Below are 24,493 nucleotides of genomic sequence, written 5' to 3' on the forward strand. Positions count from 1 at the left end.
TCCATAGCAGGGAGGTTGGAACTGCATGAGCTTTAAGGTCTTTTCCAACCCAAACCGTTCTATGATTCTGTGATTCTATGATCTTGAGCATGCACAAACCTTTGTGACATGACTCAAGTTTAATTTATAATCTCCTCAAAAGATAGCAATGCTCTTAGACTGATCCTAACAAAATCCTGAATTCAAAATGGTGTGTTTGCATCTAGGTCACCAAGCCAACCCACTCAACTTTTATCCAGACATTCACATAGCTCAGACTGTATATTCTCCAGCAAGACAATATTCTCATGCACTAATGCCATCCCGGCTCAGATTTTGATGATATTCTCTGCTCGAGCTGGACTTGTCTGCAGCCACTCCCTGGCTCCGTCACTCCATACGTACCCTAGACATTAAAGACTGGGGGTATATTTGGGAAAAGGGTGAAGGGTAGAGATTAGAGTTATGTAAAAAACAGCATAAGAACAGAACAACATTAGGTGGGACACTAGTTTACTAGAAGTTATACTTCGAATAAAGTGCTACATCCTTGGGGGGGGGAGGAAGGGGGAAATAGAAGCAACAAACAAGCTGCTTTATGAACTGTGTAAATCGATCTCCTCCTGTCATAGCCCTAACCTGACCTCTAAAACCATTCTCTGTGGCATCTTGCTTCCAGGCTTCTTATTCCTGCCTCACCACTTCTCTCCATCTGTTGGGCAACAATGGCTTGGAAAAAGATTAATGAGGGCAAAAGCCAACAATTCCCACTTTGAATGTCACACATGACTCCTTTGCTCAGCATGGAAAATTAAGACTATATCTATAGAAAAAGAATTATAGTTCCCATCATCTAAACACATGCAATAAATGTGCAAAATTAATGTACCTACAATGGCATCAGGAAACCAGTAGAAACAAAAAAAAAATCAAAACCCTATTAGTAGATAATTACGTTTATTTAATTCCACATTGCAGTGTGTAAGACAGAGAAAAGTTAATGATCTCTTTCTATAAAATAATTGTACTTCTCATTTTGAGGATAGAGATCATCCATTTATTATGTTTGGCTTGTAAAGTGCCATAGCTGTACAAAAAAACTTCATAGAATAGGTAAAATCTCCTCCAGAAATAACTAGGTCACAATCCTTAGGAATTTAAATGAGCTTTAAGGAAGTATATTCCAGATATATTCCTGATAACTGACACAAAGCAGTGTACATGTATAAATATGATATGCAAATACTAGAATGCTTCATGGAATACGTATGTTTTCAGGTTTCTTTTTAAAGAAAAGTGAATACATGAGATGGGAAATTACTACGGATACATAAAATATGATGACACACAAGCAGAAAGCTGAAATTAAATATGTGACCCATATCATGAAACACAAGAAAATCTGCTTAGCTGGTTACTGGAGAGGAGAAAAGATACTATATTTGGCTGAAACCACAGGAGGGATTTAAGGAGGCTGAACTGAATGATCTGAAATGAAGTCAGCTAGGACAGCAGTATGACTTCCTGGAAAAAAACTGCCAGGGCATCTCTCCAGTAAGCATCAGTGATGAAGACAGTTAACACATCTGAATAGCACTGCCCCCTTCAGCACAGCCCACTTAAAACCAAAACACAAGCAGAACAGAAACAAAACGGAGAGACTGAAATGCACTTTATGGTTTTGTCCTATTTAACTTAAAAATAAAAGCTTGTGCATAAATCCTTAGATGGCTGCAATGCAGAACGCAGGACAACAAGGTGTGATGTATTTGTACAAAGTCCTGAATAGTGTGGAAACCATCCAACATAACCAAGGATGCAGCTGAAGTCAGGTGTGTCCTTTCCTATGGTAATTTCCTGTATTAAGTGTCTCTCTTGGTCCTGGCCAGGTTAGAATGATAGAAATGTTTCAGGGATGCTAAATGTGAAGGTTTCTCCTTCCAGGGCCAGGAAGCCAGGAGCAGGGTGGTATTCACAGGGCAGAGCCCCTTGCACAGGTCACGAAAGATTTCATCGACCAGCTGAGAGAAAAAGCTAATCCAGAGATTTTTATCCAGACCCTGCGTGGAGCGAACCTGATAGGCACAGTAAACATTGGTGAAAAGCAGGCGGTCAAACCCCAATGGAGGTAAGGGGGTGTCAGTCAGTGAATAGTAGCTCAGATGCTGCTCAATCTCTGCTGGTGTTTTGGGAACTTCCTCCTCAAAAATGTGCATGAACCACCGTGCCGGGCGCAGAGAGGCCAGCTCTTCATCCTGCAGCCGGACTGTCCCATTGGCCTGAATATCCAGCCCTCCCCACAGCATCTGGAAGAGAAGAGCAGCATGTGAAGCTCAGTTCAAACCCTCCGCCAGTTATAACCCAGCTGGAGGGCCATCTGCAATGCTGCCAAATCTCAGGCCACACCAAGAGGCGGCTGCTCCCTGACTCGCTGCTGGCGGCCTGCCTAGTCCCACTCCATGGCCTTCCCCGCCAGCCCCACACCCCTTTTCTGACCGCCCCACACCTCGGTTTTCCCATGGGACCCTTTTAGCTTTCTCCTCCCGCCCTGCTGCATCTCCTGCTGCATTCCCACCCACAGCGGCTCCCCAGTGCGGCTGCCTTGGGAAGGGGTCTCGGCCATTTGCTGAGGAAGTCACTTATCCCATGGGGATGGTCCCTTGTCCCACCCCAGAGGTGTGAAGTGCCATGGAGGGGATCAGAGCCCCCTTCAGCTGCCCCCCACAATGGGAGGGAGCACAAACGCATTAGGGCATTGCTGAGGCGTTCCCTAGGTACTCCCAAAATCCGGCAGGGATGAGAACAAGCAGAACATGTGAGTTTTTCACATGCAGGCAGGTGGGACCATGGGCGCTAATAGTGCCTTGGCCCAAGGGCCCCCAATACCCAGGAGACCTCTAAAATGATGTTAGCATCCTCTGGTCTGCGATGGGGAGTGTTGGCGCCGGCACCATCCCTGCTGTAAAGATGTTCATCTGGAAGACATCAGGCAGAGTTTGGTAGCACAAGACTAGGTCCCTTCCTGTTTATGTTTGTCATTTGGTTCTCAATAACATCTTCAATGTTTCTGAGCTGTCACTGATAGCTTGCCAAACATGACAGATGCTGACCACGGGATTTTGGTAAGCAAAACAAGCTTTTTAAGAGAAGCAGAAGTGTTTAAGGGAGGCAAGTGTAAGTTTTGGATATGACAGTCCTTAATCCTGCCAACAGAGCTAAAGCACATGGCACCAAAGGCATTTGCTTTGACAGGCAGGAAGGAAGCCTCTCGCACTGAATATGGGTGGGTTTTAAACTGATGGGATTTGGTTGCTCGGCAGCTTTTGCTGGAGAAAGCAATGCTCCCCCATGGAAGGAGGGTGCTGGGAGGCTCCTTGACCTGCTGGTGGAGACATACCCTGATCCTTATCCTGGTTTTATACTTCTTCCCTGAGCATCTGCTGCCAGCAGGGCCAGTGTGAGGGGCAAAGAAACCTGTTTGGATCCATTATAGCTCTTCTCATGCCCACCTACTTCCTTGCCGGGCCACCCCACATCATTTAACGTGGGAAAAATAGATACAAGGCAAGAGGAATAGGAGTTTATTAATATGAAAGTCACATTAATCCTAAGAATTCTTAAATTTTCATTAAGTAATACTTCTACTGCTTTAACTTTTTGCATTTATTTTGCCTTTATTATTTCTTTCTTGGTGAAAAAGGAGACACAAGTCCAGTCCAGGACTGTGACAGGGAAGCTGCATCCCCTCCCTTCTCTGGGTTACTCAGTGTAGTCGTGTAGCCAAGATTCTCTTCTACTTCTTACAAACTCATCCTTAAGGTCAAGAAACATGAAATGAAAAAGGCTCATATAAAATAGTAACCTTTCAGACACCTTTTTAAAAACTATTTTTATATGGATTAAAGCTTCTTTATATAAAAAGAGGGAGGATTTATCTTGAGGACTCCAGAGTTAAGGTCAGCACGCGCTTATAGAGAGTAGAAAAATAACTGTATGTGTGTGATGACTACTAACAAACTGCACTTCCAACTTTCCATTCTTGATTAAAGCCTTTCAGGGAGACGCACAAGCTACCTGAAGAAGTGCACTGCCAACCCCAAAGCTGCAGTGATTGGTTTCTCTGCACAGCTGTAGGCTCCCTGGTCCAAGCCAGCCGTGGCTTTGGAACGTGAGCAGGGATGTAGCTGCTCTTTCCTACTCCTCCATGGATGTGCCAGCAAGACTTTTAGCTCAGGTAAAAATACTGCATCATCTGAATCTTTCTTTGCAGGGCTTCTCTCTGCTAACTGATACTTTAGGTTCACAGATCCCTCTACTGAGACATCTGACTGGATTCAAAGTCAGTGTATTTGTTGACCAGCCGCCAAACTGCTGTTATTAGTAACTGTCTCATAAGTATGTGCACTGTTAGATTCCTGAGTAGAGCAAAACAAACACCAAACAAATCATAACAAATAATGTATTGAAATAATAACGTAAATATCCTCTGGAGATGGGAAAAAAAGGTCCCTTGCTTACTTTAACATTCAACAATTGGTTGGTTGGTTGGGTTTTTTTTTCCCAAATAACATCTAGAAAATCCACAAAAATTCTTGCAGGAGGAGATTTTTCCAGTGCAGACCCAAGAAAACCCTCCCCCTGCCACTGAACACAGCAGCAGGTCTTTATCCTGCTAGTAGGTACAAGTGCCTCCCCCCGTGAACTGGGACTCCAGCGCTTTCCCATGTCAGCACGGCCCCAGCCGGAGGCTTTGACCATAGTTAGAATCATGGAATCTCAAAATGGTTTGTGTCGGAAGGGACCTTAAAGCTCATCTAGTTCCAACCCACCGCCATGGGCAGGGACACCTTCCACTAGACCAGGCTGCTCCAAGCCCCGTTCAACCTGGCCTTGAACACTGCCAGGGATGGGGCAGCCACAGCTTCTCTGGGCACCCTGTGCCAGCACCTCAGCACCCTCATAGTGAAGAACTTCCTAATGTCTTGTCTAAATCTATCTTCAGTTTAAAGCCATTCGTCCTTGTCCTGTCCCTACCTGCCCTTGGAAAAAGGCCTGAAGAAGCAGGCAAAATCATTCCATTGGCATTGCAGGAATGTTTGCCAAGCCAAGAAACCACATTCCAAGCAGGTGCATTTCCTACCTGTCAGCCTCTGGGATCCAGCAAACACACACAGGATCATCCAGGCATTGACCTGTTCCGTGGCCATAGCAGCTCTGCTCTCACCCGTGCGTGGTCAGTGCCGTGCGTGGAGTGAGAGCGTTTGCTGTGGTGTCCTCCCTTCTGCTTCTGGTCCCAGCAGCCTCTGTTGGAACAGAGCCCTCTTTCTGTGTTTCTGGTTACAGTCCTGGGAAGGGCTCACAGTTCAACTTGCTGACCCCAAAGGATATTTTCCATCGTATTTTGGAAACTTGGAAGACTTTGTTGTGAAGTTTTTGGCAGAATCATTTAAGCTTCTTTTCCAAAGTCTGACTTCCCACTGCAGTGTACTATAAGAAGCTATCATTTGCACTATGCAAATGACTCTTAACAAGGGAGGTTCCTTCTGCGTCCACACAGCACCTCTGTCACATCTCTGTGACACTTCTGCTCAGCTCTTTGGCTTCATTCTCAGTTTTCTTTTTTCCCGAGTTTGAGAATCTGCAATCAGTCCTGAACTGTCACAAAGAGATAAGGCCAGCATGCTTATCCATGATTCATAGAAGCAGATTCATGGAATCGAAATAGCAGCCAAAATACACAAACAGGCAGAAGAAATGTCACTTTCTCAGTTCTGTATCAAACCTCCCAAAGGGAGAACTCGGTATACTGACCTAGCAAACAGCAAGGATCAGAGTCAGGCAGGCTTTAGCACCTCATTGTCCTCTCCTGTGACAAGACTTGTGGGTTATGATAGGCACGGTCTTCCTTAGATGTTATGAATTACGTAGCTGAAACTACGTCTGATTCCCTTCACAGCAGATCTATGTTCTCTACACATCTTTCCACTTTTCTTAGGACCCAATCCCCAGTCAAGCTGTTCTGTATTTCTACTCTGCATGGCACTGTATGGTCCTGGATTCTCCAACAGTTTCTGGGATTCCAGGGTTATACAAATAGGTAATAATATGAACAAATAAGTAATAATAACGTCTCCCTCAGGTTAAAGGGGGAAAGAAGTCATCCCAGAAAACAGAGGAGATGGAGCTGATACTCATACCTTTCTCTGTAAGTTACAGGGTGTCAGTTTGTAGTGACTACTGTCACCAGATATTTTACTGAGGGTAGGGATGATGTTCCAGTTAGTAAGCTGTCAGCATGCAAATATCATGTCTTCTGAACCTTTCAGGGTCTGTAGCTCTATCTGGCAATATGTGGACCCACGCCAGCTGTGAAGAAAAGCAGCACATAACGGAAGAGTCCCGGATTTGGCTCTTATATACTCAGAGCCCTCAAAACCCAGAGCCATTCTTGCCCTCAGTTTGGATCAAAGCAAGACCTGTGTTTCTGTCATAACCTTGGCTATCTTCAGATCAGGCTACACTTCTTTCAGTTTTCATTATTTTCTGCTGCTTACGCTTTAGTTACGTCCTGGGATGAGGTATCTTTTATTAAACTGTGAATCACATGCTACTCAAGAGGCAGATAGTGATGACCCATCTGTGCGGTGAGATGGATATGCCTTCTGGTTTGTGCCAGAGTTCCTTGCAAACCACAGCATACGCACGACTTTGTCTAGAAGTCACTGTGCAAAAAGCCCCTACATCTCATGGACCATGAAATAGCCTCCCTTTAGCATCCACAAGGAGGAGTCCAGGATTTTGGCCAACATCTGCAAAAGCCATATATGATTTTGTCAGCAGGAACATTTCCTAGGAACAGCTTGCAGCTGAAGTGCCTCGAGGAGTATACCCATGATGGTGGGAGGGAGAAGAAAGGAGGCTCAGAGGCTGTGCTTAGTGGACTGATACAGAGGCAGGCAGGGGACACGAATCAGTGGTAGATGCTGCCTCGAGCTAGGGAAATTTTACTGAATTTCGTCACTATCCCACACAGAAAGGCAATTGCAGAGTGTAAAGATATCCCTTAGTTGCTTGGAAGCAGCAGCAGCTACATAGTGCACAGGAACAAGCCTGAGTTTCTGACAGCTGCACATAGTCCCTGCATGTACTATTGCAATGGCAGTGAGCCTGCTCCTCCTGATGGATTTTGTCCTTGCCAGGTAGTCACAGCTGAGTGTGCACAACCCTGCCCCTCTGCACCCCACCTGGCCATACCATCTGCTGTAGGAGCAGTTTCAAAACATCACATCACGCCAGGTTTCTGCAGGGGCACCTTGACTGGTTTCATCCTTTCCACCATGACCTCCTGAAGCAAGAAGATGGGAAACAGGAACAAGATATGAAGGATCATAAACTTCAGGAGCTGTCTGGATGGTGGTTGAGACACGAGGTGTGGTTAATACAGCACTTAAAGAGCCTCTTTGGGAGGAAGGTTTCTTTGAGATGGGACTGCAGGGAGATAGGCAGCATCTTCACATAAGGGAAATCACGCTTATAGAATGGGAGAAATCTCTTGCTTTGAACCTGTCGCCCAGAACTTGGGGAAGACCACAGCCCCCCAGCCTGGGTCTGTCTGTCAGATGCTCAAGGAAGGAAGATGATATGGGTTCAAACTTAAACAGGGGAAGTTTAGGTTAGATATAAGGAAGAAGTTTTTTACTGTGAGGGTGGTGAGGCACTGGAAGAGGCTGCCCAAGGAAGTTGTGAATGCTCCATTCCCTGGCAGTGTTCAAGGTCAGGTTGGATGAAGTCTTTGGTGACATGGTTTAGTGTGTGGTGTCCCTGCCCATCACAGGGTGTTAGAACTAGATGATCTTAAGGTCCTTTCCAACCCAAACCATTCTATGATTCTATGATTCTATGATTCTGTGATTCTATGAGAACATGGCTGAGGAAAGAGGGAAAGGAAGACATACATACATGACTCCCAGAGAAGGTGAGGTTTGAGTCACAGATGGGGAAAAAGAAAGAAAACTGTGAGGGATGTAGAAGCGAAGCATTGGCAGTAAACAGACAGGACCTGTACTGTGATTTTCCAGGTATGGTGCTGCTGGTCCTTATGCAAATGCTTTCCCTTTCTCTTTCAGTTTGTAAGTGGCATCCACTGCTTGAAGGGGTAATGGGCTGCATATCAGTGACAGGGAGGGCCCCAACCCACTGCACCTCCTGCACAAAAGGAGCTCCTCTGAGGTCTCACACAACTTGGAAATATCATGGGATGCAGCAGGATGGGTGGTATGCAGCATGCTGTCACCCAGCGTGGCCCTCAGTAGTCCCATAAGCTCTGTTCTGCAGGAGTGCAAGGCCCAGCTGAAATACCCATCTGGATTTTGACTGGAGATCGATTATATGGGCCCATACAAACCGTGTGGCTGTGAAGCAGGCGGATACCCTGACACCATCAATAGTCATATCCTGAGGGAGGAGAGCCTGCTCGCCTGGCCATAGGGAGGAATGCCAGAGTTCTGAAAAACACCAGCAAAACCTACTCAGCTGGGGAAGCTCAACATGGTGCCTATGAGTCATCTCCTAAAGTCTATTTGTCCCCACAGTACCAGAAAATCTCTCTCCTGAATAGTGTGTCTGTAAACCCACTACATCTGACTTACATCTCATCCAACATCCTCCTACAGTTGGGAAATCTAACCCAGGCAAACAAGCCTCACGGAGGCTGGCCTTGTGGACCAGGCAGGGACAGAGGATTTAGAAGACAGTTCTGCACTTGACCAGGCTGACCACAGCCTTGCCCAGCATGAAGCAAGTGCCCATGAGCCACAAGGAACCTAGAGCAAGCAGGCTCTGTAGGCAAGAATGGCTTACAACACTCAGGAGCAGTGGAGGAGGTAGTGTGCCAACACTGGCAGTACTTTGCAAGGCTGTGCAACCTCTTGTGCCCTGGGATAATGCGTCTGGGTGAGTAAATTGCACTCTTCATAATCTCCCAGGCTTCTCTAATGAGAAGAGATTTGGGTCCATTAGCAACTATGCCACATATTAAAGACCTGCTGGAGCCATGCCTGTCCCCACAGGGCTAGCTAGTTCTCCAGTACACACATTCTTCAGCAAAGCTTACATGTTGTTTAACTTGACAGCATGTCTAACATTTCTTGATGTCAATCAAATTCTCCTTCTGCACAAACATCATGTTTAAATGGCAGTTTTCCTTCTGTTCCTGCCACCATCAGTCTTCTGACTTAATATACTGCGAAATACAGATTTTTTACATGATACAGACCATGAGTCTTGGCATGGTGCCTCAAACAACCTGGGATGAGGGAGGGAGAACATGGGGGAAATGTGCTTTAAAGAGAATTTTCACAGCAACAGAAGTGGTGCCAGGAACTTTTCTGTCTTGTGCAATAGGCATCAGCATGCAAAAAGAGCCACCGCAACAGAAAACAGAACCAGCTGTGGAACATGTGCAGGAAGGACTAAAAGTACATTTCCTATTTAATCGGCTCAATTGATGGCAGATCCAAAGTGAAGCTGAGAATTGTATAAAACCCCAAACTTCTGCTGATCCGAGTTCCTTTCTCTTTTCTGTAGAGCTTTAACTTCAAAGGTGAGTGGCAAATGCTATTAACTAGAGAACACTGTTCTGAGCCACATCCCAAATGCTGTCAGCCACAGCAGCCTGAAACAAATTAAAGAAACAACAACAAAAAGGGAATTTAAGGAGCCCATGCTTACCAGGCTGGGGTGGAAAGAAGCAAACAAACATGAGACCTGATTCTTACCATACAGTTCAACTCTTTGTCCTTGAAAACAGATCACATTCTAGTTACAATGAGTACTTGTCTCTTCTTTTTCCTTAATTGAATTGACTATTGTCCTATCCCTTCCTCCATCCCATACTTTAACCCCCCCAAAACCCCTTTTTTAATTAGTGCTTTTACAATTTAAAAGCTTAAGTAGTGATTCAGGGAATCTCTACAAACAGCTTGTGAATGATTTTATGAAATCTCTTATACAATAGTTTTCAGATCTTAATGAGGTCAGTCAGCTTTCTGATGCAGAACTGAGTTATGCATTTTCTGGACTAAGGACAAGGGACATCATTATTAATTGACGACTGCTGTAATGTTATCCACTCAAACAGGTGGTGGGCGGACTGAGACAGTGTTTTTCCAGCTTTTTTTGGAGAGCGCTGAGATTTTCCACAAGAGCAAAGATAGTGGTAATGCTGTTATATCATACAGCTCAAAATAATTGGAGTAGTGACAAAAAAGGCATAGACTCTCATCTATGGCACAAGGGAAGGGAGGTATTTTTGACTGCAAGGAAAAGCACAATCTGAAGATGCTGGAGGACTCCTGATTGTGAAGAAAAAGCCAGGATGAGAGAGCAGCACGTGAGAGGTTACCTGCAACTCCTCTGCCAGCAGAACAAGCACTGACCTAATTCCCAAGGAAACAATGCAGAGATTTCCACAGTTGTTTTGCTCCGGATCCAGGTACATCTTGTGTTGTCCTAATAACAACTGTATTAGAACCATTTACAAAAGCTGTGCCTGTTTGGTATATTATTAGCTTCTTCCCAACACCCATCTTGGAGCTGAGATACTGCTGTACCACTGCTTAAACTACACAGTTGCTTTCAGTACAGTCTCCTGGTGAGCATTCAGGTTATGATTTATGCCTGCAGGGATAGTTAGCAGAAGCAGTGCACATAAAGCACTTTAGCCACAGGGAATTCCTGGACTCCGCTCAATTTGCAAACCGAAAAGACTAATCCAGTGTCAAAGCAGCAGATAAACATCTACCAGCTGGATTATGATGATTGTAAATTAGCATCCCTCACCCTGTACTTTTCATCCAGTTTGAAAACAACATTATTCATGTGACCACATTAGGCAGGACTCTCATATCAATTTTTATTATTATAAATACTATGTAAGAACAGAAAGGATGGTGCTGCGCATCCACTCCATTCTGCTGCTATTTTGCATCTTCTTTCTTGGCTCCTGCTTCTATTTTCAGGGTTTCTGGAGCTGGACGATATGCAGGAAATGCCTCCCAAGGACTATTCAGATCAAACTTGCGAAATTCCTGAGCTAGCTCCACAGGCTCTGCCACTACCCGTTTCACTTCATCGTCATACCGCACCTAGAACAGTGCAAAGGACACAGTCATTTTCACACAGTCCCCACAGCATCTCTGCTATTAGCTGTACAAAGTAATGACCCGCACCACCCTCCAGTGTAGGCAATCCTACTTCTATGCCATGAATAGGCCACAGGCCCCTGCCACAGCTTCAGTTCTTATTAAACAAGAGCCTCCAGGTGTCCCCAAGACCTCTGGACTCTCCAGGAAAAGCCTCCTCTTTTGCTACCACATACCTCAGGTATCCTGACTAACTACACTTGAGTTAGGAGCACGCAGCCTACAGTCCATACGAAGTCCACATGGAATAACATATTTAGTTTGTCATATGAGAAAGGAATTTCTCCTGAGCCACTGAAATAAGGTGGCCCATCTGCCTGGCATAGCTGGCGACTATTCTCATGAATCTTTCTAATATAGCTATTGGGTTTCAGTTGTGCTTCTTAGCATAACACTCAGAACACGGGACAAAAAGACAAACACGGTGAAACACAGGTGAGTACCAGACAGCAGTGACTGGCTTGCTTTATTCCCACTGTGCCAGTCCAGATCTCCAAACCACAGCTCAGGAGATGCCGCCAGGTCCTCACTTGCAGGATTTGCTGTTATTTCTACTTTTCTTAAAAACCCTTTGATGCTTGCAGAACCTCACTGTTTTCCTCTGAAATTCAACTCAGTCTTAGAACTGCACCAAATACGATTGGTTCTGCAAGGCAGTCATTTGAAACTAAACAGATACCAAACACTCATTTCACTTGTGGTTTGACATACAGAGGTTAATATTTGATAAATGGTAAGAGTGAGTTCAACTAGTTTTATAATCTGAGCCTACAAAAATTCACTGAAGTGGAGTTCAAAACTGCATCAAGATCAGTTCAGTCCTTTATTCCTCTGGGAATCTCCAGTTTTGCAGTGGTAAGTTTAATCTTCCAGAAGACACGCTAAAAACAGAAGCACTTCCCCTGACTGACAATTGTCTTTGGTATACAACACATGAAATCTGCTCAATGTCTCTGGCTTTAGGCTGCCTTATTACAGATGATACTTTGTGATTACTTCAAATTTCCATGCAGGACATCTATACAACTTCTATGGAATACACACAAGTGAAATACCCCTAGCACTTTTCTGAAAAGGATTTTATATTACTATGGTCAGAAATAGAGAGCATAGTATTGGAGAGATTTGATGAATTTAGACATTTCTCCTACCTCCACATAACCAGAGAGTGGGAAGTCCTTACGGAAAGGATGGCCCTCAAACCCATAGTCTGTGAGGATTCGCCTTAGATCAGGGTGGTTGGCAAAGAAAACACCAAACATGTCCCACACCTAAATGAAAGAGAGCCAAGTACATTGAATCAGATTAGAGAAAAAACACATCCAAAATTTCATGTATTACATCTATAAAACTTCAATTACATGCCTGGCTTCATGCAGTGCCAGCAAAACTGATGCAGGAACTCATTCCAAAGCATATCAAACACCCTTTTATCTCCTACTCCGAAAATGCAGCCAGGGAAACACTTCCCTCTTTCTTCATCAGGGCCCTGGCAATCAGTTTAATCAGGAAAACACAGGCTCTCTCCACAAAGACTCTGCTCCAAGCACAGTGGCACTCACCTCTCTTTCATACCAGTTTGCTGCCTTGTGCACAGACACTGCTGAGTCAATGGGTGTCAGCTCATCAGTGTATGTCTTTACCCGGATCCGACTGTTGAATCGCAGAGACAGGAGATTATACACAATCTGAAGCAGAATAAGAGAAGGCACTGGTCTTGCATGGCATTTACGGTTTTATTTGCAGCACAGTATTGGCTAAGCAAAAGCACACAAAGACTATTTCAAACATTCTTTATCAGCAGAAACACATTCAATGCTGGGCACTAAAAGACGCTATTACAACTGAGGTTCCAATAGCTTATCACTTTGGTCCTTGGAAGTGCAACAAAAATGATGTGAGATTTAGTAAATGTGACTGATGAAGAACAGCTGAAATAAAGAGGGACTCTAAATCTTAAAAAAAGAGAATGCTGAAGGGAAGGAGATACTTGACAATAGTCTTTCAACAGCCCATTACAAAGAAAACAGCTGAAAATTACTCTTGGCATCCAGTGGGAGAAAGCTAAGAAGAAATACCCTTAATTTAGCAAGTAAGTTGGATATCAGGGAAAATTTCTACCTCTTCTGGTGATGAAATACTAATAAAAAGGCTGCTTACGAGGAATACTAGAACCTCCAGGGCAGGGGGGAGGGAATAGTTACTACCAGCAGACTGAAAAAAACCCCAAACCTTTGTAGCAAGTTGTGTAGCCTTGTTTGATACTGCCTCTGTGAGGAGGCCTTTGAGCTAAAGAAACTCTCTCTACAACCCTCAGGATTTTTGCCTGATCACAATTTATGTTACCAGAAGTCAAAGCTGTTATTAGCAAAGCAAGAAGGAACTACATCTGAAAACAACAGACATCTGATTAGCTAATATAGCAAAGGCAAACCTGCCACCCCTCCCTTTCTGAGCAGTTGTTGCCAAGTGATTTAATACCACAAGATAAACCAAAGGAGGGAAATAAATCAGCTACTTTTTGTTACCCTTGTTATTTGCTGGGAACTGAAAAATCTACCAATTTACTCCTCTTGCCCAAAAGACAGTCTGCCCAGATCAGACACAGGAAGACAGATCATCTCTTCATCCATAAGACTACCTAAACCATAGCCAGCCTCCCACAGCACATGAACCCCACGTGTTTTCTGCCACTGCCTTTTACAGATCTTCCTAAACTACAGTAATATGAACAAAGCTTTTGAACAGTGCAAACACAATACGCTGAGTCTGTGGTTTCCCCAAAGATGCATCTTTTCTTCTTCTATCTGCAGCTGCAATTCTTCTGCAGCTTAAAAGCTGTAAATTGAGATATTCAAATTTGTGGGAGCCAAATCTCCAATATTCATTGAAAGTCACTAAACTGGAAGTCTTCTGAGCTTTCTGAAAATCTGCCTCATGGCCTGTTTGGTACTGACTTTCAGGGAATGTTTTTTAAAACAACTAGATTTTGTTTTGTTTTAAAGAGCAAAACAAAAAGAGCAACTGACAGGCCTAACTGGAAGAAGGAAGAGCATCAGTTCACATCTGGCCAGAAAGAAGTCTATAGACAATTTGGTAAAAGCAAAACAGAAGAGAGAACAAACAAAACAAATCAGAGAACAAACAAAACAAAACAATGCAAGAGAGAAACTGTCAGCAGAGCACAAAAGGAAAGCTAGAGGAAGAACCCAGGCAGTTTATCAGTTCTGCTACTGCTTCCATGATCAACAGATCAAACAAAACCCAGCATTTCAGAGTGGATTTTTTTTTCACTGTCAGAAAGCAAAAATGTGGTCAGAGCTGCAAGAGCACCCACAGCCATGAGCACTTGTGAAACTTTCAAAGTCCTGTACCTATGAGCAGTCCTTACCTCAAAGCGGTACTGCCGAGATGGGACATCAACTGCAGTCAAGTCAGCCAAGGATTTGAACTGGGCATTAGTGTGGTCACGAAGGAAGGTCAGAACTGGAATGATCCCATCTGGATGGATCAAAAGTTCCAGCTCATTGAAACAGGTCACCTGATAAAAGAGTGGAAAGGGCATGAGTACAAACACCAACAGGACTGACCTGAATCCAGCAGAACACCCAAGGAGGTATATGGTATAGCAGACACACAATGACAGCGGATAAAGGGGCTTAATAATGGCAGTAACTTCATGGAATTCTGAGAGTCTTTCTTCCCCAGAACAACTTCTGAAAACAACTAACAAACAAGTAGTGTGTTCACCGAGTCCTGTCCCCCCTACAAGAGCAATTTCTCTAACAGCACCTACCTGTGCTTGCTGGATATACTTGGGCATAATCTCAGCCACATACTCCCCGAAAGCACATAGCTGCTTCTGTTCTACTTCATTTTTTGGTCTGACAGTAGCTAAAGAGAAAAATAAAGTTCCCAAGATTATGGCAGGGAATACAGAAAGCTACAGAAAGAAGGGTAGCAACTCCTATCCCTGACTTACGAATCCCTTGTAATAGTCTAGCTGTCTGTCAGTGGCTCTGACAAAAGCCAAGCAGCTTCAGGGGTAGGTACCCTGCAAAATTTATTTATGGTAAATCTGAAGCTAAACACAACATATAGTGTAACATATAGGATGCTGTAATAAAGATAAGACTACAGCAACATACCTGTGTTGTGGTACACAGAACACAAAACTAAAGACTCTGATAAAGCAGGAAGTTTGTGTTAGCGCTAGACCATTTCGTTTGGCGCACTGTAAAGCAGCAGGAGAAACAGTGCAACAAGAAGATGGATTTATGGTAATTGCAAAGTAAGTTTTCAGAGTGAAGACCTACTCAAATCAAAACCTTTCAAGGGGATAATGGAAGACACCACAGTACCTAAGTGGAAGATTGTGGTCTTTTAGTCATTTAAAAGTGCAGTTTTTATCAAGCGTCTCAGTTCTTCTAGGTTCACCGCTTAAGGCTGGAAGAACTTGTAGGATTACAAAGAAGACAGAGACTCCCTTTTTATAGGGAGTCAGATGGAAAAGACAACGGGTGATGGGCACAAGCTACTCCTGGGGAGATTCTGACTGGACACAAGAGAAATCATAGAATAGTTTGGCTTGGAAGGGACCTTCTAAGGGCATCTAGTTCAACCCCCTTGCAATGAGCAGGGACATCTTCAACTAGATCAGGTTGCCCAGAAGCACATCCAACCTGGCTTTGAATGTCTCCAGGGACAGCGCATCCACCACCTCTCTGGGCGAACTGCACCAGTGTTTTACCACCCTCATTGTAAACAATTTCTTCTTCACGTCCAGCCTGAATCTCCTCTCTTTCAGTTTAAAACCTTTACCCTAATCCTATCGCAACAGACCCTGCTAAAACATCTTTCCCCAGCCTCTCACTTTCACCAATGAGAACAACCAAAACGGTTCCACCGCACAAGAACGTCCTGAGGGCAAACAAGCACCCCAAGGCCGAGCTGCCGGGAGGTGACAGGGACACCACAGAGCCTCTTCCACTGCTCCCCCCAACCCAACCAACAGCTCCAACCGCAAGACCCGCGTCCCGCTCCCCCTCACTCACGGCGAGTCTCTGTGGCGGAGCTCCCCGTCAGCCGGGCCTGTACCGCCGCCGCCGGGCCTGCGCCAGCTGCGGAGAGAAACGGACACGTCTCACTCACCGACCGACCGACCCGCGGCCATGGGCTGCCGCCGCCGCCACCCCCGGGGAGCCCTCACCTCGTAGCGCGGCCCGCCCCAGACCCCGCGCCGCCGCCGCCACCAGCATCCCGCCGTGACACGGACGGGCAAGGGCACGGACCGGAAGCGGAAAGCGCCGGGGGACGGAAGCGCGCCGGGAGCTTCCCGGGGACGCTTGCGGCTCGGTGGGCGGAAGCGGCGGGTGGCTGGCGGCCCCTGGCGCAGGGCGAGCGGCGCGGAGCAGGCTCCCCGCGGCGGCGGCATGAAGGGAGGCGCCGCAGGTGGGTCCGGCGGGAGGGCGGGGAAGGCGGTGAGCTCTGCGGAGGTGTGTCCCCCGGCGGGTGCGAAGGGCCCTGGGCTGTGGGTTCGAGGCGGCTCGTTGCCTGTTTCCATAGCGTTGTTGTGGCCGTAACGGGGGTCTTTGGTTTCCCGGGAATTGGCTTTCCAAGCACACCCCTCCGCCCCAGCCTCCGGAGCGCGGAGCCGCTGTCCATGGAGCGCGGAGCTGTGTCTATGGGTTCGCTGATCCCGGGCGCTGTTATGATAAGGAAGAAAGGCAGTAGGTGTGTTGGTTACACCGTCATTATTACACTGCTGTGCTCTTGTCAGGCCACCCCTGGAATACCGTGTTCGGTTTTGGTCCTTGCAATGCAAAAACGATGTGGACAGGCTGGAGAGGATCCACAGAAGGGCCACAAAGATGATCCAGGGACTGGGAAGCCACATGAGGAAGGGCTGAGAGAGCTGGGCTTGTCAGCCTAGAGAAAAGAAGGCTTAGGAGAGACCTTATCACCATGTTTTAGTATTTAGAGGGTGGCTATAAAGAAGATGGAGACTCACTTTTTACAAGGAGTTAAATGGAAAAGACAAGGGGTGATGGGCACAAGTTACTTCTGGGGAGATTCCAGTTGGACACAAGAGGAACATTTTTCATAATGATAATCGTCAGCCATTGGAATAATCTCCTCATGGAAGTGGTGACTCCCCGTTGAGTGTAAGATTTTGCTTTATGGGACACTTTACTGTTCCTGCACCTCTCTTTCTTTATAGTGAAGATGCCATGGATGCAAAGGGGAGCTTTATGTTTACAAAGAAGAGTGTGAGGTTTACAGTAGTCTTTAGCAGCTGTTGGCATTTCTTTAGCGACTTGGCACCAGCCTTCTGGAAGTCGCGCAGGACGGTAGAGGCAGCTGGTTCTGTTATGTCAAGAGGAAAGAGTGGTTCATCCGTCCATATCCTGGTGCTCTGCATGGTCACTTTGGTGTGCTGGGCTGCAGAGCACCTTGACTTACAGAGATGAAGAGTCTTAACTGAAGTCTGACTTCAGTTAAGACTCCTGGATTTGCAGGGTAGGCTCATACTTGGTACGATGTGTTCTCTGCTATTTGCAGTTCCTCAGTCTCTTACAGACTAATGTACAGGTACTTTTCAGACAGACCAGAACTATTGTAAATTCACACTAAGGGTAGAATTAAGGCAGGCCGTCATCAGGGATGGGGTGGGCTTATCCAGCCATTCAGGGATGTAGACATTACTTCCTGTGAACAGAACTTGAGCAAAGAAGGAGGAGCCTTCCTGTATCAAGCAGAGCTATTGTAAAAAAAATGCATATTCGACAAAATAAAGCCTGGAAGAGTAACTATGAATCTCCTGGAGAAAAATTCTGTCTTTGGGGAAACATTGTACTGGAAATCACGTTCACTATTAATTGAAGAAATTTGTGGTGTTAGTCATCATGGCTGACAGTTGAGGTGTAGAAATAAGTTTAAAGTGGATGAAGGTGGACATGTATTTGCTCCTGTCAAGACCCACGTGAAAAAGGAGCACTTTACAGCAGTCCTTCTCTGGTTCAGAAGGTTTTTCAACCCACAGTCTCCTTGGAGCTCTGCAAACAGTCTCTGGTACCTACTTCGAGGAGTTATCTTTTAAACTGAGTTCTCCTTACACCTTGGGAAACAGTGACTAACAACATCTAACAGGTTATTTTGCATGCTAAAGATGTATGGCACGTTAACAAACTGAGTGTAACCATCAGTTACCTCATTTGGTTAGCTTGAAGGACTGGTGGTTATGTCTCGCAGACTTCTCGCGTATCTTTGGGGTAAAACCAAGTTCACCTTACTTGATACCGCTGCATCATGTTGGTTCTGGATGGTAATTAACTCCTGGTGCTAAGAACTGCTGTCTGTGCTCTCTGTTAGTATGATACTGTAATCCTTTTCCTATCTAGCCCAGCTATGGTGCTTCCACATTTTTTTGGCTTCCCAAGTTTCCTAGGGTGGTTGCTGGTCTTTCCACTTGAATAACTGTTGCTGCATTTTTTTGTGTTAGTGAAATGAATTGTAAAAAGCTATGCACGTCTCCCAGTTCTGCTGGGACGTGATGCTCACTGTACTGGAAGTTTTGTATATGTTATAATTTTAATCACGCCAACTTCTCATTTGTTGTTTGAGATTCTGAAGCTCAAGCAGAAGTTTCTGGCTGCACTATTTATATTCAGTCTAAAATATGCTGGCCTCTTACCAATATGTTTGATTTTTCCCTGTATCCTGAAGTACTGCATAATCATGTTAGTGGAGAAAGACATGTAATTATTGTGATTTTACAGATTGCTGGAGGTCTGATCTGTGCAGCACCATGGATTCATCAGAAGAGACTGGAGGCTCCTCTGCAGAAGAAAACTACTTTGTGAACTACACCTTCACCGACCGCTCCCACTCAGGCCGTGTGGCCCAGGGTATTATGAAATTATGCTTGGAGGATGAGCTCTTTGCTGATGTTACAATATCCGTGGAAGGCAAAGAATTCCAGCTGCACCGCTTGGTCCTCTCAGCTCAGAGCTGCTTTTTTCGTTCTATGTTCACTTCCAACCTAAAGGAGGCCCACAACCGGGTGATTGAGCTGCAGGACGTTAGCGAGAGTGTCTTTCAGCTCCTTGTGGACTATATTTACCATGGGACTGTAAAGCTGAGGGCAGAGGAGTTGCAGGAGACCTACGAAGTGGCAGACATGTACCAGCTGACTGCCCTTTTTGAAGAGTGCTCCCGTTTTCTGGCCCGTACAGTGCAGGTTAGGAACTGTCTGCAGGTCATGTGGTTGGCAGATCAACACAGTGACATGGAGCTCTACACAGCTGCCAAACACTGTGCAAAGTCACATTTGTCTCAACTGCAAGACACAGAGGAGTTCCTACACCTGCCTCTCCGCCTACTGACAGATATCCTTACAGGTAAGGAGTTCTTGGGACTAGCCAGGATGTGGATGTAGAAGGAGACTTTCAGAGAGTCTATCAGGGGTTGAACAAAATAGATGGAAAGATCCAAGCTTTCAGAATCACTATTCAGAGGCTTAGCTAAGCTAAGCAAAGCAAAACATTCTGGATAACCTGATGAGAAAAAAACCCTATTCATTGTTACTGGACACGAAGCATCTAAGCTATAGAAAAGAGGCACAGAGGGTGCTGGTAATTCCCAACAGTTCCTGAGTCAACAGGTCAGATGTATTACAGGTTTTTTAAATATAACTTAGTGACTTTCAACAATTTGTTGTATTTTTATTTGCATTAAAAGTAAACCAAAGAAGCCTTACCAGAAATGAACACTTTATTAAAGTATCATTCTTTAGTATGTAATCATTTAACATAATAATGTAACAACTCAACATTTGTAAGAAGGCTCGAGGACAAGCTATATTTTTAAGACTATGTTCGTGTTATTAACAATTGTATATAATTGTTAGGATTCTTTAGGCTAGGCACTCAGCTGCCTGAAATAGAGGCATTGTAACATCTTAGGTAATACAGTAATTACCCTGCTTGTCAAGGTAATAGCGTTCCCCAGTAATGATGCTGTGACTCAGTGCTGTGAAGGATGTGTTAATACGTCAAGAACGTAGTCCAACTGCCACCAATCCTTAAAGTTTCTCTGCTGCCGTAGCAGGTACAGCCAGTGCGTGAAAAACTCTTCATGATGCTGCATTCACAATTTCATTTTTGTGCATTTATGTATCTTTGCTAGAGGAAGCAAGAACGTAGAAGAAGCTCACACATTCAAGTGTGCTGGACTTGGGACCAGAGAGATTGCCCCTTCCTTGCTTTAATCAAATAACTTTGTAAATGAGTAAATAACTATACTTCGTGTATCACCTGTTTTATATGTTGTTACAACAATAAATCTGCCATGACTGGCTACTTTGGAATACTGTCAAATCTTTAAATCTTTAAAAAGATTTAAAGTAGCCTTTAAAGTTGATGCTATGCATATGAGAGTCTTTACAGATATTGCATTGTATTATCTCTATTGCATCTAAAGAAATTCACAGTCGAAAACCTATTGAGAATATGGACTGATAGTTTAAAAAAACCTATTATAAAATTAATTTTGATAATTAGCTAAAGTTATTAAACAATGTTGTGAGTTCCTTAAGAAAAACTAAATTCCTAAAATCATGAAATAAAGCTATAGTGGTCAATCACCCTTAACTTCCTAGGAATTACATGTAGTAAAAATAGTTTTAGGACTGCGGCCTTTAGTGCTTGTGATCCTAACTTAAAATAATTGCTCAATAAAACTTTTTTTTCATGCATCATCTATTTCCATATATAGAATAACATTACTTAATATTTATGCCAAAACTAAGCTCATAAAATGTATTAAAATCTGAAATACACTCTTACTGCTGGTAGGGAAAATTTGTCTTCTGCAGTTCCTGCCTCTGTTTAGTTAATGGTGAATTAAATAGAGGAAGCTATTAGTGGCAAGGATTAAAATTAATGAAGTAGTAATTTATTAAGCTTTTATTGCACTCTAGGACCTATTTCAAAATCAGAGTTTCTCCATTTAGCCGCTACATGTGATGGATAGCTTATGGAAATCCCCTTTACTAATGGAGTTGAAATACCTGCTTTTGTTCCACACTTTTTTCTCCTCCCTTACAGTAAAAGGAAAGCGTTGGAATTTGTCTGATGCCTTTAGCATCATTGAATGCAGGGTTTGATGTGAGAGCAAATTGCAAAATCAGAAAGCCTTCACAGGGAAGCCTTTCAATGAATAAAGCATAATTGCTGGCTTTCAAGCTGGAAGTAAATACCTAAAATCATCTAGGTAACATACTGATGACGATGCAATAGTTTGTGGCATGACCAAAGCTTCCAGTTATGTCTAGAAACACTGAAATCTGATGCAGTCTCTTGCGTGTTTCCTATAGTCACACTGCTAAGGAAAGCTACAAAAGCTCATTGGGGATTTCCAAATGTTAAGAGGATAGCAGCAACAGCAGATGTTCAGTCTTGAGGGTCAGCTGTCTGACAGTGCTCAGAGAAGGAAAATTTCTGCAAATGGCTTGCTAGATAGGTGTCTAGGACCAGCCAGAAAGAAAAACAGCTGCTGAGATTCTCAAATAAGAGAATCTTTTTGCCTAAATACTTAAATAAGAAAATATTTTTCATCATCAGTCACAAAGCATTTAAGTTCTCTTTCCTGCCCTTCCTCTCGGACATAGGTTCCTTTGTTGAAACTCATCCAAAGTGCTTAAGATCTGGCAGCTCCGTCTTCTGATACTTATCCAAACTAATTTCATGTAGATGTCAGGCTGTCAGTGCGGATCATGCCTGCCAAAATCTGTAAGCCTCTATATCCCTTTTTACTCTCTAGAAAACACGGTTTGGGGTGGGAGTAGGGGAAGAGAGTCACAGGAAAAGGATGTTCCTGAGTACATACACCTTTGTCTAGATATTATAAATGCCTTTCTGTCCCCAAACCGCAGATGGCGTTCCATGTTCTCAGAATCCGACAGTTGCCATAGAAACCTGGATCAACTTCAACAAGGAGGAGCGAGCGGGCTTTTCGGAGACACTGCGATCGAGTCTGAAGGTATAAAAAGCCCTTCTGTTCCGGGGTTGGTGTAGCACTTGCTGGTTTCACACTTCCCAAGCCAGGGTATTCTGCTCACAGGTGTGAAAGTCCCAAAACACAAATGCCATTGAAATTCATGGTGCTTGTGTGAGGAATACTTTCATTGTCATAGATAGTAACCCCACTGACAGCTTTTCTAATTTAACCCGAGGCTGCTTTCAGTAGTGATTAGAGCAATGCCACAAATAACTTATTTCACCAGATGCTCTGTTACGAGAGAGACCATTCAGAAATCCTAATTGAGCATTCCTCTCATAACTCTACTCCCTCATTGATGTAACCAGCCCTTACCTAAACCACAGACACTTGAGTTCCAGTGAAGTCTGTTGCTATTTGCTATGTCACATATGACTGGTATATTAAAAAGGCTTTGAGGCTCTGAATCCTGAACACTGTAAGGTGGCAGGACTTGGGAAGCAGGTCACACACCTCAGGCCCACAGGTGGGTCTTAAGCTGAAAAATTGGGTCTTAGGCATCACTAATGTTTGTGTAAACAGGTCCAGTTCTGCTGACACACTCCTCCTTTCTCTCAGGTGATAGGAGAAAACGTTCACATCTACCTGATTGGAAAGGAGTCATCACGTACGCATTCACTCGCTGTCTCTCTGCATTGTGCTGATGATGACTCCATAAGTGTGAGTGGCCAGAACAGCCTGTGTCACCAGATCACCGCAGCCTGCAAACATGGCAGTGACCTGTACGTGGTTGGTGGCTCCATTCCACGACGCATGTGGAAATGCAACAATGCAACCATAGACTGGGAATGGTGTGCTCCTCTGCCCCGTGATCGGCTCCAACACACCCTCGTCTCCGTGCCAAGCAAGGATGCAATATACTCACTGGGGGGGAAAACTCTGCAGGACACTCTCTCTAATGCTGTCATATATTACAGAGTACGAGACAACGTCTGGACAGAGACCAGCCAGTTGGAAGTGGCAGTCTCTGGAGCTGCAGGTGTAAACCTTAATGGTGTCATTTACCTGCTGGGTGGAGAGGAAAATGACTTGGACTTCTTCACCAAGCCCTCTCGGCTAATTCAGTGCTATGATACCAACACAGAGAAATGCCACGTGAAGCCATACGTACTGCCTTTTGCAGGCCGCATGCATGCAGCTGTACACAAGGATGTGGTGTTCATTGTAGCCGAGGGGGATTCACTGTTGTGCTATAATCCCCTTCTGGATAGCTTCACCCGGCTATGCCTGCCAGATGCCTGGAGCTCAGTACCATCCCTCTGGAAAATCGCCAGCTGCAATGGCAGCATCTATGTCTTTCGTGATCGCTATAAAAAGGGTGATGCAAACACTTTTAAACTTAACCCAGCCACCTCTGTTGTAACAGTCACAAGTGGCATCAAAGTGCTGCTCACTAACCTGCAGTTTGTCCTGGCCTAAGCAGGAAAAACAGGCCCAGTGATAGAAAGGGCAGCAATGGTATTCTGCTGTGCAGCTCAGAGGCACCTACCACCCTCAGCACCAGTCCCGATTACTACGAGCTCACAACATCCAGTAAAGACCCCATCCTCTATACTGTGCAGAGGAAGTACAGGCTTTCTGGCTGTGGGCCTGTTCTGTTACATAGCACTATTAAAGTTGAACGGCTGCATCGTAGATTTCAGATGGACTAAATGCTATTACTTTGATCCCTTGATGATAAGCTGCTTGTGTTTGAGGCCCAAACTGCAGCAAATGGCCTTTTTAGGCAGGAACCAATCTGCCAATAACAAATCCTGTGGCATATGGACAACGTCCTCCTTGGCCCAGACTGCTGATTTTAACTGCCTGGGAGATTGTGTGTTACAGCCATGTCAAAGTTAGACTGTGCACTGTGTCCTCCAGGGATGTCCCCATTTAAACATTCCTGTGTCCCCATCACAGAAAGAGGCACTGGCAGAAATATTTACAGCAGATTCCAGAGCTGACCCCAAGTAGGTTGCATTATTCAACACTTCTCCTAGAGGAGTGGTAACAAACTGGGAACTTGCTTACTGCTCTGTCATCATGTAGCATAAAGACAGAGATGGTTTTTATGAGCACTGGCTTCCTTTACTGTACAGGGAATCCCCACCTCTAATCATAATGTAGTGTTGATTAAAGACAGAATTAAGACCACTTCCTCCTACCCCTCTCTGTTGGCACTGTAACCCTTTGGGTAAGAATCTGAATAAAGTCTCTGCTGAGACAAAGTTTCCTTTCCCTTTGCTGCAAATGTTACAGAACTTCCTGTGGAT

General features: G+C 44.7%; 3 protein-coding genes across 3 annotated transcripts; 1 reads left to right on the forward strand and 2 right to left on the reverse strand.

Annotated features, from left to right (window-relative positions):
* Positions 1 to 1,723: 1,723 nt before the first annotated feature.
* FAM180B (family with sequence similarity 180 member B) lies at positions 1,724 to 5,186 on the reverse strand. The gene is made up of 3 exons (XM_030484136.1): positions 5,120 to 5,186; positions 2,875 to 2,954; positions 1,724 to 2,285 (listed from the first exon to the last, which is right to left on the reverse strand). The coding sequence occupies exons 1-3, from the start codon at positions 5,184 to 5,186 to the stop codon at positions 1,842 to 1,844; spliced, it is 591 nt and encodes a 196-aa protein (XP_030339996.1). The 3' UTR covers positions 1,724 to 1,841.
* A 5,683-nt stretch (positions 5,187 to 10,869) lies between these two features.
* Positions 10,870 to 16,629, reverse strand: NDUFS3 (NADH:ubiquinone oxidoreductase core subunit S3). The gene is made up of 7 exons (XM_030484775.2): positions 16,390 to 16,629; positions 16,235 to 16,300; positions 14,977 to 15,074; positions 14,572 to 14,721; positions 12,743 to 12,868; positions 12,332 to 12,451; positions 10,870 to 11,123 (listed from the first exon to the last, which is right to left on the reverse strand). The coding sequence occupies exons 1-7, from the start codon at positions 16,436 to 16,438 to the stop codon at positions 10,956 to 10,958; spliced, it is 777 nt and encodes a 258-aa protein (XP_030340635.1). The 5' UTR covers positions 16,439 to 16,629; the 3' UTR covers positions 10,870 to 10,955.
* Positions 16,487 to 24,455, forward strand: KBTBD4 (kelch repeat and BTB domain containing 4). The gene is made up of 4 exons (XM_030484757.1): positions 16,487 to 16,631; positions 18,959 to 19,579; positions 22,114 to 22,220; positions 22,797 to 24,455. Exons 1-4 carry the CDS (start codon positions 16,613 to 16,615, stop codon positions 23,655 to 23,657), a joined length of 1,608 nt encoding a protein of 535 aa, XP_030340617.1. The 5' UTR covers positions 16,487 to 16,612; the 3' UTR covers positions 23,658 to 24,455.
* The last annotated feature ends 38 nt before the right edge of the window (positions 24,456 to 24,493 follow it).

This window comes from Strigops habroptila, chromosome 4, assembly GCF_004027225.2.
Source record: "Strigops habroptila isolate Jane chromosome 4, bStrHab1.2.pri, whole genome shotgun sequence".
Lineage (NCBI taxonomy): Eukaryota > Metazoa > Chordata > Aves > Psittaciformes > Psittacidae > Strigops > Strigops habroptila.